The sequence below is a fragment of the Ailuropoda melanoleuca genome, chromosome 17, assembly GCF_002007445.2.
Source record: "Ailuropoda melanoleuca isolate Jingjing chromosome 17, ASM200744v2, whole genome shotgun sequence".
Lineage (NCBI taxonomy): Eukaryota > Metazoa > Chordata > Mammalia > Carnivora > Ursidae > Ailuropoda > Ailuropoda melanoleuca.
This window is the reverse complement of record NC_048234.1, coordinates 37537-52379: the sequence shown is the minus strand read 5'-3', so window position 1 is coordinate 52379 and position 14843 is coordinate 37537. Positions and strand designations below refer to the sequence as shown.

General features: G+C 54.4%; 1 protein-coding gene across 1 annotated transcript in view; it reads left to right on the top strand.

Annotated features, from left to right (window-relative positions):
* Positions 1-14843, top strand: part of ZZEF1 (zinc finger ZZ-type and EF-hand domain containing 1) — a 97154-nt gene that overhangs the window by 48207 nt on the left and 34104 nt on the right. Inside the window, exons 28-35 of the mRNA XM_034647260.1 lie at positions 2057-2136; positions 4323-4416; positions 5669-6137; positions 6680-6844; positions 9783-9902; positions 10534-10695; positions 11691-11820; positions 13417-13555. Of these exons, the coding sequence (XP_034503151.1) occupies positions 2057-2136; positions 4323-4416; positions 5669-6137; positions 6680-6844; positions 9783-9902; positions 10534-10695; positions 11691-11820; positions 13417-13555 (1359 nt within the window). The remainder of the gene's footprint in view (positions 1-2056; positions 2137-4322; positions 4417-5668; positions 6138-6679; positions 6845-9782; positions 9903-10533; positions 10696-11690; positions 11821-13416; positions 13556-14843) is intronic.

Below are 14843 nucleotides of genomic sequence, written 5' to 3'. Positions count from 1 at the left end.
TGTCGTGTGTGGCGAGTAGCCCTGAGTTTCCTAATCAGCAGGTCACTTCTTTCTCCACAATCCTTGTTTGACGGAAGGAGACCCTAACTTGGGTCACAGTCCTGGGCAGGAACTAGCAGTTGTGCCACGTCAGGTTAATCAGACCAGCTTGCTGCACCTTCGAAACCTTATCTGTGAACTCGGGAGCTGGTAGTTCTGACATTCTAAGAAATCCGGTTAAAGCCCGAGTTGTTTCGGTAACTCAGTGTGCTGATAACCAAGGAGGGACACGTATTCACACTTATCTTTAGACTTAAAGCTTCTGTAGCTTTTGTAGGCTTCCTGGTCGGTGGCCCGCTCCTCACCGTTTCTGTCCCTCACATCCCCTCGCGATGCCGTCTGCCTCCTGTGTGTGTAGCTGGCAGCCAGCAGGAGGGAGGGCCTCTCTCTCCTTGTAATTTCTCAAGGGGACGCCACGTAAAGAGCAGATCGGGCTTTCCCCAGCACTGTGGCAGGGTGTGTGTGGCTTTCCTGGTGCAGGGGAGGTGAGCAGGTCGCGGACGGCTGCTGCCGTTTGTCAGCGTTCTGAGGACGGTCGCTGCTGCCCCTACTGCCCGAGTCTAGATCTCACAGCGCAGAGCTTAGTTCCTGATTTCTCAGATGTCTCCGTTAACCCTCGCTCCCTCAGTTCTCACCCTTGGAAAAGCTGCGTAAATGATAATCCCTCCGCTGAGGCGTGAGCGCCCCGTGGAGACTGTACCTCTGCTGGGGGACTAGGTGACCTGCCAGGTGAAAGAAAAAACCCAGCGTATGCTTTCATAATCCAATTATAGTAAGAGAGTAGGACGGCCTTTTTACCTGTGGGAACTCTCAGTAGATGAAAGCCTTGTGGGTTAAAAGCTGGGAAACAAAGTTCCTGGCTGGCGGCAGGCTCCCCAGCTGCTTTTCGGATCATATTCACATAGCACGCCCCTGATTTCAGGAGAGACACACAGTCTGATGTGGGAACGAGAAACACTTCCCTCGGTGCAGGTTGTTTCCAGGATAAGCTACCCCTGGGGCTTTGGAGGTACGGCGGGTCGCCGTTCTTCCGGGGCTGCTCGTGGGTCCTGCCCGGCAGAGCTCTGTGAAGGGTGGGCTTTGCTTAGTCATTTCCTCGTCTTTGTCTAAAAATCGCTCACTTTTTGCACCAGAGATACATGGGAGGAGTTTTTCAACTAGCCTGTAAGCTGCTTGAGGGCAGGAGCCAGGTCTGTTTTTTTCAGCATTGTGTTCCCGGTGCCTGGGATGGCGCCTAGCGCATCCCACGTGTGCCGCCTGGAGCCCTCGCACTGCACGTCGGTCCCGCAGAGAGCTGCGCGCTGTCGTGGGCTGTGAACGAGCCAAGCAAAGAGCAGGCCTCGCAGGCCTCTCTTAAACTAACAACTTCTTTGTTATTTTTCTAATTATAAAAATGTTACCCATTGGTGTGGAAACTTACAAAGTCCAGGAAAGCTTAAAATAATTGCCAGTTATAATCTCACCACTTCAAGAACATGCCTGTTAACATTTTTCTGTGAATCTACCTGTCCTTTTTATGTAGGCATATTTATATGGCGTACGTATCTGTGCTTATGTCACATATATATACACACATCATGTTTTAATACGTATAGTCTTACGTAGGTAATTTTGTGTTTATACTGTTTCCAAACCAATCTTTTACTTAACCTAAACCGTGAACTTCTTTCATGTCAGTACAACTTTTTACCTACTTTTTAATACTTTTTATTTTACTTTTAATATTTTTTATATTTTACTTTCATATGTTTACTTTAAATATTTTACTCAATTTAATAGTATGTCCACTTCAGATGTTGTTTGCTCGAAGAAAGTGAGTTTGTAGTAATGCAGAGAACCTGGTATTTGTGGCTTAATTGACCCCTCCTCCCCGTAAGCCTCGTGCCACCTCAAGGTGTGAGCATCAGGGGACAGACTTTTCCTCTGTGTCAGGAGATTTAGAAGCTACTTTGTACTTAACGTTGCAGTACTGAATTGAGTTAACTGAGCATAATCTCATCGTCTCTCCTTTCCCCAGTAAAAAGTGGGGGCAGCACAGCCCTGAGCGAGGAGTTTGCACAGGTGTATTGCTTGGCAGATGGGATTCGAATATGGATGGTAAGATTTTCTTTGCATGTGATTTATATGTATTTTTAGTTTTCCCACCATGGTTTCATGCAGTTAAACGGTAAGCAGTTCTCTTCTCAAGAATATAACTGTAGTAGGAAGTTTGTTTTTGTTTTTCCTGAAGTTCAATGATGCGAAAATCTCTAAAATAACTTCGAGCCCTTGAAGTCCTAGTGTAATGAATGCTGAGAATGTTCGGAGTAAACAGTGTGCGTCCGTGAAGCCCCCAAACACCCTTCGGTAACCCCAGGGCCACTCTGCAGGCCCTCTTCGACCGGTGGCCGCTGATGGCTTTAGGTGGGGGTGAGGCCGCTCTCCAGGGAGAGGCCTGCCTGTGTGGTAGAGCACAGCTCTGTCGTGTTGCTTGTGGCAGCCGTGCAGGGGAGGACGGATGGAGGGACTGTTGTGTGACTGCGTGACGTGACATTACGGTGTGAGGTGATCGCGTCGTGCTGTCATGCAGTGAGTGAAGGATGTCAGCCCGTGTGTCAGCTGACACGTGGCGACAAGCAGAAGCACATCCTAGAGGAGCCCACGGATAACGTCGTGTCTCGTAAACACTCCCACGACACAAATCTGTGTCCTGGTAGGCACGTAAATTTATCATGAAACTCTTCCAAGTCATTGTATGGTGACCCTCAAACGCAGGAGAATTGTGTTTATTTTTCTTAAGCGTGGAGCTGGATCCCTGTGTATTATTATTATGGTCCCTGGACTCACAACCGTCTGAAGTACTGTGTAGTAATCGGGGGGAACTGCTGAGTCCTGGAGAGGACGGGCAATGAGATGGAGAGCAGGAGACCAGCTGAGGGTCTGGGACGAGCGTGGCAGCTGCGCCTGAGCGGAGGACGGTCAGGTTCCGCGGCTGGTGGGCGTGGTGCGCAGCGGTGTGGTGTCCAGGACCCTTCCCACGTTCCCGGCGTGGGGACTTGCTGGGCGGTGGAAGCATTCCCAGACTGGGGACGGTGGCCTTGGAGCTGGCAGTGGGGGGGGTGTGCATTTGTTCTGGGACATGCTGAGTCTGAGGACACACAGGTGATCTGAGACGCCCACCGGACGAGCCAGTGAACCTGAGAGAATGTAGCAGACGTGTCGGAACAGAGACACGGGTAGCTTTGAGTCATTGGTGATGGGGTGTGTTAATGTGCGAGGATATCTACCCAGGAACCAGAGAGGCTTGGCTGCAATCCGCAAGGATTGGAACGTGGGTGGTGCCCAGTACTTACTGAATAGGTAGATGGAGACCAGAATGAACGGTCTCTCGGGAGAAACTGAAAGGTATTGTCATCAGGATGGTGTGAGGAGGGTCGGAACGGTGCGTGGAGAGAAACAAAGGCAGTAGTAACGTCAGTACCACAGACGCTCAAAGTGAGGGTTCGGCAGTTGAGGCACCACGTGGGCCGTGCTTCCGGCGTAGTGTCGGACCGACACCAGCCTTCTCTCCCAGCCGTGGCCTTCTGCCTGGGCTGTCAGTGCCGTGGCCCACGCCGCGACCGTTGCCTGTGCTGGTACTGGGAGCACCGTTCTCTGCCTGGCAGGCTCAGCACCGCTTACAAGCGTCCCCTCACACGGGGTAGAATAGAGATCGAATTTCGGTCCAGCTCATGTAGCAAACTGGGTGTGTAACCCCAGCAAGACCCTTCACTTCTCTAGACCTCTGCTGCTTTGTACTCGGTCGGCTTTGGATAAGGGCCCCTCCAGCTCCAGTGTTCTACATTTTGTTTAAAGATTTTATTTATTTGATAGAGAGGAGAGAGAGAGCACAAGTGCGGGGGCAGGGGAGGAGCAGACTCTGTGCTGAGCAGGGAGCTCGATGTGGGGCTCGATCTCAGGACCCTGGGATCATGACCTGACCCGAAATTGAGAGTTGGATGCTTAACCAGCTGAGCCACCCAGGTGCCCCATGATTTTTTAAGTAATGGGATCAGCGTTACAAGCCCCTCCCAAACAACACGTAGTTCAAAGGAAGGCGGTGTTTCGGATATACGGTTAGAGAGCGTCAAAGCCTGGATTACTTCTAGGGCAAACAAAACAGCCAAGTCCTGTGTCCTCAAGAGTTGGACCATAGTTGTTCCGTTCTCTGTGACGTTGTGCTGTGCGTGTTGGATGTAGCTGGCCGTGGCTGCGCTTGCAGCCCTGCCTGGACACTAATAGTGTGGCTCAAACTCTCCCCCCAGTTGGAGATGAAACAGAAGTCCCTGATGAACATGGGGACTGAGAAAGAAGAAAAGCACGGGTCCGGAGCTGCAGAGGTGAACCCGGAGAGCCTGGGTGAGTGTGCCGAGTCCCTCTGTTACACTTCCTGGGAAGCTTATGACCCGTCGTCGAGATGGTCGTATTTGAGAGAAAGTGAGCAAGAGAGAGCGCACAACCGGGGGGTGGGGGGCAGAGGGAGAGGGAGAAGCAGACTCCCCGCTGAGCAGGGAGCCCGATGCGGGACTCGACCCCAGGACCCTGGGATCATGACCTGAGCCGCAGGCAGACGCTTCACCCACTCAGCCTCCCAGGTGCCCCTCTTGATATGTTTTTAAAGTGTGCTGTCAGTGAATGTTCAGTGAGATGAGGGAATTACTGTTAATGTCTTCGTGATATCACGGTTGTGTTAAAAACGCTTACTGTTTTATTTATTTATTATTATTTTTTTTTAATTTTTTTTAAAGGTTTTATTTATTTGACAGAGATAGAGACAGCTAGCGAGAGAGGGAACACAAGCAGGGGGAGTGGGAGAGGAAGAAGCAGGTTCATAGCAGAGGAGCCTGATGTGGCTCGATCCCAGAACGCCGGGATCACGCCCTGAGCCGAAGGCAGGCGCTTAACCGCTGTGCCACCCAGGCGCCCCAAAACGCTTACTGTTTTAGAGAAATGTACTGAAACTTTTAGATGAAATAGTGTGATGCCTGCGATCAGCATGGATGTAGTCCGAGGAGGGGGTGGATGGTGAAATGAGACTGGCCTTGGGCAGGGCCGGGGTGCACGATGGGGTCCTTGCAGTGTTTTCTCTCTGTATGCTTGAAATGTCCACAGTAGGGCGCCTGGGTGCTCAGTCAGTTGGAGCGTCTGACTCTTGATTTTGGCTCAGGTCACGAACTCAGGGCCCTGGGATCCAGCCCTGTGTGGGGCTCTGCGCTTAGTGGGGCATCTGCTTCAGATTCTCTCTCCACCCCCCCCACCAAACAAATAAATAGAATCTTAAAAGAAAAGAAAACGTCCAAAAGAAAACTTCTTTTTAAGTGTACTGACAGCGTTGGGAAGATCTTGATTTGTGTAATGACGTAAGAGTTTATTTTTTTCAGAAGATGTGTAGGTCACGTTATTGTTTTTTTATTTTTAAAGATTTTTTATTTATTAGAGGGACTGAGAGAGCACAAGAGCAGGGTGGGGGCAGAGGGAGAGATGTGTCACTTTATTAATGGAGGTATTTCTTGTCTTAAATTGTGGAGTTTAAAGGATTATCTTCTCCAAAAGTAAATAATAAGTTGAATTTTGACTTTTTTTCATTACCTTCCTTGCTTTCTGCATTTAGCAAAAGAGTGTATTCAGAAGAGTCTCCTGTTACTAAGATTTTCACCCGTGGGAGTGAGTTCAAAAGAAAGCCGTGACAGGTTGGCGGGTGCCGATGACACAGACCACCTGCAGTCACAGGACAAGCGCCCGCGGACGAGCTCTGTGCTGGAGGAGCACTTCCAGGCCTCTGTGTCGCCCGGGGAAGCGGGCGCCCCTGCTGCGGGCAATGGTGGTCCCGGCTCGGACACGCGGCTGAAGCTGCCGCCGGGCAGCAGCCCCCCTGCCACCGAGCTGTCCTCTGCCACCACCGAAGAGCCCTCGTCTCCTTCCGCCCCCGCCCGGCGGCCTCCCTTCACCAGAGGACGACTCCGGCTGCTGTCCTTCCGGTCCATGGAGGAGGCCAGGCCAGCGCCCACAGTGAAAGAGAAGTACCCCGTGCTGAAGGACGTCCTGGACTTCATCAAGGACCAGTCCCTCTCCCACGAGAGGTGAGCTGGCAGTGCCCTCCCCGTACCCGGGCGAGTCAGGGGCTCAGCGCTCACGTCGAAGTGAGCAGGGAGTGCTGGAAGGAGAGATCGGGATTTGTGTTAGGACGTTCAAGACAAAATTGGGCGATTCATTGTTCCTATCAAAGAGGTGTTTCCTCGTGGAAGATTTGTACATTACACGGTATGTAAATTACATCTCAGGAATGTATGCTAGGGTTAAAAAAAAAGGAACGTTTGTTTTGGTAGCTGTCATTTATAAATGTGTCTTATTTTAATCCTGGGAGAAATGTAGGATTTGAGATTTTCTGACAAAATTATCTGTCAGCAGGCCTGCATCTCTGGAAGTATTGCAAGTTTAAATAATTTCCTGCCCTAAGAATTAAAGCTTTGTCTCCATGGGGCAGTAAAAACCTCAGGGTTCCTTTTTAACAACTGAATTTGTGAGTTTGGGGCGTCGGGCTCCTTTTGGGCGGAGCAGGGATGGGGCACCGTGGCCCCAGCACGAGCGCTCCTGCTGCCCCTGACTTGCTGTCTGTCTTCAGTGTCGTGAAGGTTCTTGCCTTGAGGAAAGCCCAGGCGCAGAGCGTCCTCGAGGTCCTGAGGGTCATTCAGTACTGCACGGAGGCTCTCGGACAGCCCCACTGCTTCCATCCGCCGTGTATACTCTTCCTGCTGGAACTTCTGACCTGCCAGAAAGACTTCACCAAGTAAGTACAGCGTCTGCGAGGAGCACAGGCACGGGGACTTTCAGAGAACCCGAATCGTCTTTAGTTCGTAACTGTTGTTCCCGTGTAGGGTGCAAATTTATGTTTGTCGTCAGCTCTCTCATCCCAAGGAGAAGTGGGTTCTATCTTCATAGTGAGTAAATACCGGAAATCTGTTTATTCCTCCCGATGAGTTTATCGGCTTTATTTTACCAGACAGTGAAGACTGTTCCCACACCCGTCAGTTGGCTTCTGGAAGCTGTGAGCTCAATTTGATTTTCACTTACAGTGAGGACATTAATCCGAGCACCTTGCAAGGTGGTTGTGATGACCACTCAGGAACTATTTCCTGAGCGCTGACTGTGCCAGGCACTGTTGTAGGTGATGGGTGTGCGTTCTAATAGGGCTTGTATTCTATTTAAGATTTTATTTATTTGCGATAGATGGAGAGAGCGAGACAGAGCGAGAGAGCACAAGCAGGGGAGGAGGGGCAGAGGGAGAATCAGGCTCCCCGCAGAGCAGGGAGCCCAATGCAGGACTCGATCCCAGGACCCTGAGCCTAAGGCAGACACTTCACCCCCTGAGCCCCCCAGGCGCCCCTCCTGGAGCTTGTATTCTACTGGGGAGAGACAGATGATAAAGAAATCTCTCCATCCCTCCATCTATGTAATGTACGCATCCCAGGCACGCGGTGACTTCATACAGAGTGATGTTCGGGTGGTCAGGGAGCGGGCTGAGATGGATGACCAGAGGGGAGAGCATTGCAGGCGGAAAGAACAGTGCAGAGGCCCTGGGGTGAGGGCTTGGCCCCAGGAACAGCACAAAAACCGGCGTGACTGAGTGGGGGGGAGGGTGGCAGGAGACCAGCTCAGGAAATGAGTCGGGGCTCAGATGATGCCAGTCTTTGTAGGACAGGCTCTAAGATGTTTGTGTTTTGTACTAAGTGGTAGGTGGGAGACCCCTGGGGAATCCCAGGCCAGGGGGAACCCACTGTTTTACGTTTATGAAAGTTGCTTTTGGCCACTCTGTGGGAAAACGTGGACAGAAGCAAAGTAGTTGGGAGACGGTGCAGTTGTCCAGATGGGAGGTGGCCGGCTCTGGACCCCAGAATGGTCTTGGAAGTGGAGAGAAAGGCGGGCACTCTGGACCTGCTTTGGAGGTAGAGTGGCCAGGACGCAGCAGTGGGTTGGGAGTAGAGGATGGGCAGAGGGAACCGTGGGGAAGGAGCTGCTGGGTCGTGATAGATTTTACTGAGGGAAGAGCATGGAAGACACAGATTGGGGCCAAAATCAGACGTTGCTTTGGTGTATTAAGTTTGACCTGCCTTTTTCACATCCAAGTAAAGGTATCCAGGGAGTAAAGGTAAGGGTTTGAGGTTCTGGAAAGGAGCCAGGGCTAGGGTTAGAGTTTGGATGCACTCAGCGTGGAGATGGTCTTCACAGCCGTGAGACTGGATGATCAAGAAAGAGCGCAGAGATGGACAAGAACGGGCTCAGGACTTCAAAGCCCAGGCGAGGAAGAGGGGTCAGCTAAGGAGATCCAGAAGGAGTGGCCGTCAGAACGAAATCCAGGGGATGACGGGGTCATGGAAGCCAAGAAAAGAATGTGTCAGTTGTGTCAAATGCTGATGTGCGAGGTGGTGCCGCAGAAGGACACACTGGATTTGTTTGCAGTCCTACGGGAGCCAGGGGGCCAAAAGCCCAGCGGGACTGGGTTGAGAGGAAAATGGGGTGCGGGGTCAAAGGGAGGGAGAGACCACAGACAATCATTTCAAGAACCTTGGCCGTAAAGGGGAGCAGAGGAAAAGGCAGAATGGCAGGGGACATGGGCTGAGCTGAGGGTTTTTAAGATAAGGTGTGAGCACATATCATACGCTGGTGAGAAAGCATCAGTCCCGACACACACTTGATGCAGGACGCTCAGGGGTCTGTTTGGACAGAGCTGGGACACTGTCTGTGGGGCAGGAGTGGCACGGCGCCGATGGAGCTGCAGGCCGTTGGTCGGTTTGGTGGTGTGGGGATGGGGGAGCCTGTGTGGTCCTTCCGTTTTTTAAAATTAAAATCGCATAGTCCTCAGCTAAAAATGAAGGGCTGGGAGAAGTCGTGGCAGTTCAAGGAGAGGCAGGAAGGGTTGAAATAGTAACGCAAGGTGAGGAAGCCGCTGCCTGCCTGACTGTTCCGAGAGCTGCTTTTGAGAATCTCGCTCAGGGATTTAATGTGGCGCTCCTCAGCCTCCGGCAGCACGGCGCTGTCTGGTGCGGGCGCACGACCTCTGCGGCCCGTGTGTGGAGGGAGAAGGCAGCGGGGACTTGGCAGTTGCTCGGGTGAGGTGACGGTGAGGGGCCGTGGGATCTCAGCTGGGCCTGCAGCAGCGGGGAGCGAGGCGGGGCTGGCAGCAAACTTGAGGCAGTGTCATGGCTTGGGGCTCCTTGGGGTGGAAGACGCTGTTATGGGGTGGGAGGCAGAGCAGGACGCCTCAAGTCAGGATTTCAGAAGTCCTGCCGTCACTGCGGTGACACAGTCTGAGACGTGCCCGTCAGACTAGAGGTGTCGGTGGCAGAGACGCTGGGGCGTCGTTCCCGTGGATCTTGAGTCTCTCGGGGGACAGCGGTCAAGGTGGAAGAGTCAGCGAGCTTGGTGCTGAGGTCGCCGGTGAGGGAGGAGAGGGTGGGCAGGGCCGAGGGGCCTGACTGAGGTGCCCAGCGAAGGTCCGGGGGCCGTCAGGTTAACACAGACAGAAATCGTTGCCTTCCCGCACTCCTGGCCCGGCAGGCGGGCTCCATGCGGCCGTGCCGTCGCTCCCTGCAGTCACGGGCTGGCGCTGACTGCGGCCTCCGTGCCGCTTTGCTCAGCTGCTGGGCTCTGTGTCACGGAAGGAATCACGACGGTGCAGTCGGTGCGGTTTTGGCCATTAAGTGATGAGTGCTTTCCTCTGTGTCTAGTTACTTCTCGCACCTGGAGGGCTGTGGCGCGCACCTGCACAGAGAGATTCGAGACACTTACTACCAGTTCGTTCTGTTTCTGGTCAAAGCAGTTAAAGGATTTAGCAGCATAAATGACAGGTACTGTATCGCTTCATTTCTAGAGAACAGGGTTTCTACTTCTGCTCACTTTACAAGAAATACACGTTTGGTGTGGAAAATGTGGAGAAACATGGAGTAAAAAAGAAAACGATAATCCCTGACGTGACCATGCGGAGCTCATTGCGTGAACCTTCTCGGATACTGTGTCCCGGCCTTTTTTCTGTGTGCTGTGTTGCCTTTCAAGGGGATGGTTCTTGGTTTATGTAAGAACGTATGACCTGTTCTTTTCCGTTTTTTGTGTATTGTGCGCAGTTTTGAGACTTGGGTGTGGAGCGGTTCCCCAGTCTCGTCTCTCGTAGTTGGTTTAGGCAGAATCCTTAAATCGGATGGGCTTCCTCTCCGTCTGCGCTGAAGGAATGACCTGTGCTAACTTGGGGCCAGCTACGTATCAGATGTGATTTATACGCTCCGTCCTTGACCATAAAACGCCCCGAGGCAGCTGTGGCGGAAACCTTGTGTCGTGCTTCTGGGACTCTTGCCGGAGGAGGGCTTGTGTGGAGTGTAGGGAGTCTGCTCTCTCCTGCAGACACACCAGGGTCTGACTTGCGTTCTGTGTCGTCCCCGCCGGAGACGGCAGCCTAGGTAACACGCGCCTTCCTGGGCTCCTTAGGTCCTTGCTGCCTGCCCTGTCTTGTGTGCAGACAGCCCTGCTCCATCTTCTGGATATGGGCTGGGAACCCAGCGATCTCGCCTTCTTTGTGGACATTCAGTTACCACATCTCCTCATGAAGATGTCACAGGAAAATATAAGTGTCCACGACAGTGTGATCAGGTAAGAACCCAGTCCCACAGCCCGCAGTGCCGGGAGAGGGGGTTCAGGGCCCGGATGCTGGCCTTAGACCCCCGTGGCGCATCCTGGCTCTGCCACGGCCCAGCCGGGTGACCGTGGGCCACTCATCTGTGCCCACTGTGCCTCCGTTTCCTCCTCCTTGCGCCTGGAGGATAGTAACGGCACCTCCCTCACAGGATCGTTGTGAAGGGGAGACGAGTTTGTTTCCCAGGGTTGACAGCAGTGCGTGGAAGTGTGTGGAAGGTGGTGGCGGTGGGACCCTGAGGACAAGGATCCTTCACATTTTTGGAGACCCTACTCCGGCTTGTCGAATCGGAGAACCCTTTTCTTTATTTTTTGGTTATGTGTTTAGAGGGTTGTAACGTCTCGCACATTATAAGGACTTAAGATGTGAGAAAAAATAGTGTGCGGAATTTCTTTCCTTCCCACGTGTAACGAGTGTCTCTCCACCCTGCTCGAGTCTGCTTAGCTCTCCGCCACTCGTGTGCGCGGAGAAGGAAGGCACGGGCAGAAGAGCAGCAGAAGTTAGGGAGTCCGTGTCAGCACAGGTTTCACTCTCTCAGACATTCTGGGCATCCTGGAAGAGGAGCTGGGGCTGCGGCGTCAGGGCCTTAGAGCGGCGGGTGGGGGAGCCGGTCCCCGGGGCCTCCTGCCTCCCTTGAGTGCTGATTCTGCCAGAGTCCCTGCGGCTGCCGCGCCCGGCATGGGAGGTTCGGCACACACGGTTGTCAGGGAGCTACACCCTGCAGGTACAGCCTTTCAGGCTCTGATTCTGGAAAGGGCGTCTCCCTCCTTCTGGTTTGTCCTGTCACCCTGGGGCTTGGGAAACCAAATGCACATCTTCCCCTCAGAGGTTTGAAAACCGCTCGGCCTGTTAGCCCTGCGGGACACGGAGTCTTCTGTGTCCTTCTGTAGGACACCCAGCTCGTCCTAGATGATCCGGAGACGTATCCTTTTCTCGCTTTGTGTCCTTTCAGCCAGTGGAGTGAAGAAGACGAGCTTGCCAACGCCAAGCAGAACTCAGAATGGATGGACGAGTGTCAGGACGGCATGTTTGAGGCCTGGTATGAGAAGATAGGCCAGGAAGATGCAGAGAAGCAGAGGAAAGTAAGACCTGTCAGCTGGAGCGACGGGAAGTGACTGGCTGGGGCGTGGGCAGCAGAGTCTGCCTGGGGCAGCGCCGGTGGGTTGTCTCCCGCAGGGCCCCCAGTGGCGGGCAGTGCACGCCCTGGGAAGGCGGCCGTCACCGACTCTGCCCTGTAGCCTCGGGGTGGGGGTGGGGGTGGACCCCCGGATTGACCACGCTCAGAGCATGTGGCTCCCTCCTGTAGAACTGTACACAGGGCGTGGGGTCGGGAGGCTGAAGCATGACGTGAGGTGCCAGGGCGTTAATTTACAGTCAGAGAGAGAATTGCCGAGGGCTCTGGGCTCTGGTGTCCCCGGGCAGCGTGCTCTCTTCCTATAGGCGAATAACGCGGAGCCACGTGTCCGTCACAGGCTGCCCGCTGAGCGTGGGAGCGGCCCCGTGCACACACAGCCCGAGTCACGTGGTTCAGACGCACAGGGGCGCCGGGCTCGGATAGCCCTCTGAGTCCGTCTGCGTATGACGTGTTGCTCCGTCACCACCAAACTGTGCCAGGCATCCCCTGCCTCAGATTCATTCATTTTGCTAGTGTCGCGTTGCCTACTGTGTGCCAGTGACTGCCCACGCAGTGCCTCTGGTGCTTGGATGGCGCACACGGAGGCGGCCTCTGCGATTTCTCTCTCTCGTGTGTTAGCGTCTACCCAGGGGTGAGGTGGCGTATCTGCTTTAATCTCCTGCGGCACGGCGACTTAGCGATTCATTTCCCGTCTCTCCGGCTGTAAAGAGAAACGGTACCAAGGCCTGTGGCTGCTTTCCAGTAAAACAGCGTGCTCAGGGCATGGCGCCCTTGCTGTCCCCCCAGAAGGGTTTCCATTTAAGTGCCAGCAAGAACAGCGTTTCTTAGTGTCCTTGCGTCTCTGAACACTGCCCTGTCCGACCGACTGTGCAAGCTAGAAATGCGGATGTTGTTGACCTCCCCTTTCTGCAACCCCGAGTCCAGTCCATCCCCAGGGTTCCACCCCTCTGCCTCCTTAGCGTCTCTCAGGCCTGCCCACCTTTCACAGCTGTCTCGCCCACAGCGCCGTGCAGCCCTTACCCCATCGTGGGGCTGCCTTGACAGCCGCTCTCGTGGCCGGTCTCCCTGACTGTGGCCTGGCCTCCTTCAGTCCGTCCTCCATCAGTAGCTGGGGGAGGTTTTTAGAACGCTCAGAGTGGTCTCAGTGCTCCACCCTTCTCCTGCTCTTACATCACCTCCTTCTGCACCCGGTCACTGAATTACCACCGGTCTCAGGAACCGCTGTCCTGCCCTCTCATGGCTTCCTGTAGACCTCGCCATGGATTTTGTTTGCGTGCCCACCGCCTTTACCCCCACCCAGCTGACGCCTGTCTGTCCCTTAGGTCTCAACTGAGGAGTCACCTCCATGACCTTCCTGACAGCCTCTCATGCGCTGGCAGGGTTTTCTCGGCCCCCTGGCTTTGTCCATCAGAGCTGCTGTCACGCTGCACGGTCACTCGAGGGGACTGCCAAGTGGACGTGTCACCCGGCACCTGGTGCCACGCGGATGAGGTGTGGAAGGGCATCCTGGCTGATGAGTCACGGTGTGCACTTCTCCCTACAGATGCACATGTTCATTGCTCGCTACTGTGACCTGCTGAATGTGGACATCTCTTGTGACGGGTGTGACGAGATCGCGCCCTGGCACCGCTACCGATGTCTGCAATGCAGCGACATGGACCTCTGCAAGACCTGCTTCCTAGGTGCGTGCTGCCCCCGGCGGGGTCTCTGTTCTGTCTTCTGTGGCTTGATGTTTATTTAGGGACTGCCCAGTGGTTTTCTCTGACCCGTGGACACGCAGGACGACAGGCTCCACACCTGTTACCTGATGTGCTTCTGCCTTCCGTCCTGCGGGGTGTGGGCACATGAAAACACACAAGGACCGCAGAATGTACGTCCAGCTGAGTTTCCACGAGATTGTTTCTCTGTGGGAAGTGTGCGGAGTTTGCAGGGACTCAGAGACACGCACACAGAAGCAGGCCTCGGAGGTTCTCGGCGGCACTTGATGCTGGGTGCTGAGGCCTGGCAGAGGGACAGTCGTGAGCAGCTGAGGTCTGCGCACAGCCCGGTCCTGAAAGACACGGCCCCTCTCCCGGCAGCACCCTCAGGACAAGGGTGTGTGTGCTGACTTACGGATGAGGGGTACAGAGTATTCTAGAAGTGTTCGGAAGTAGTGACAACCGCTGTTGCAGGGAAGGCTTGCGACGAGGTGGGAAGCGGGATGGGAACTGGTCTCTGAAGATCAAAGTCCGAGCCGGACGATGTGAAGGCAGCTCATAAGCGTCTGACACAGAGCCAGGGCAGAGGCGGGAGCGTCTGTGGTGTGTCTGGGTCAACGCGCTCGGACAGGTGGGGCTCAGACCCGGACCCTGGGGCTGTCGGCTGAGGCGTTTGAGTGAATCTGTCGACGGTGGGGCTGACGTCATTGGAGTTCTGCTGGAGAAAAGCGGCTCCGGCCTTATGGGACTTTCCTTCGGGAGTAGGTCACAGCTGTGACCAGGTTCTTGGCAGCAGGAGCAGAAGTGGGCCAGGTGCGACGAGTGGGCAGCAGGGTCCAGGGTGGGGACCACACGGGACACGAACACTGTTTCTCACTCACTGGCTTTGAGGTTGTGGAGTCTGCTTTCCTCTGTGATTCTGGAATGAAGACGTGAGAGTAGAAGCCTGCTCTCTCCTCAGTGCTTGTTAACGGGAACACAGAGCAGAGGACCGGTCGCACGGGACACAGCTCAGTGGGCACGCGGACTTGTTTCTACCGGATGGTGGTGGTGATGGGAGTTGGTAATACATCCCATCAGATGCTGTGTGGTGCTGGGAAAGGGGGTCGGTCCGTGGTACCATGGCTGCCGGGTTCTGTGCCGAGAGTGCTGTTGGTGTGCTCGGAGCCGCTGGGCAGAACGCCCTGGTCTCCAGAAGATGCCCGTGGCCCCTGACGTCCTGAGCAGGCACCGGCAGAGCTGCGCTTCCGGATCCGCTGGTGTTTGGAAGCCA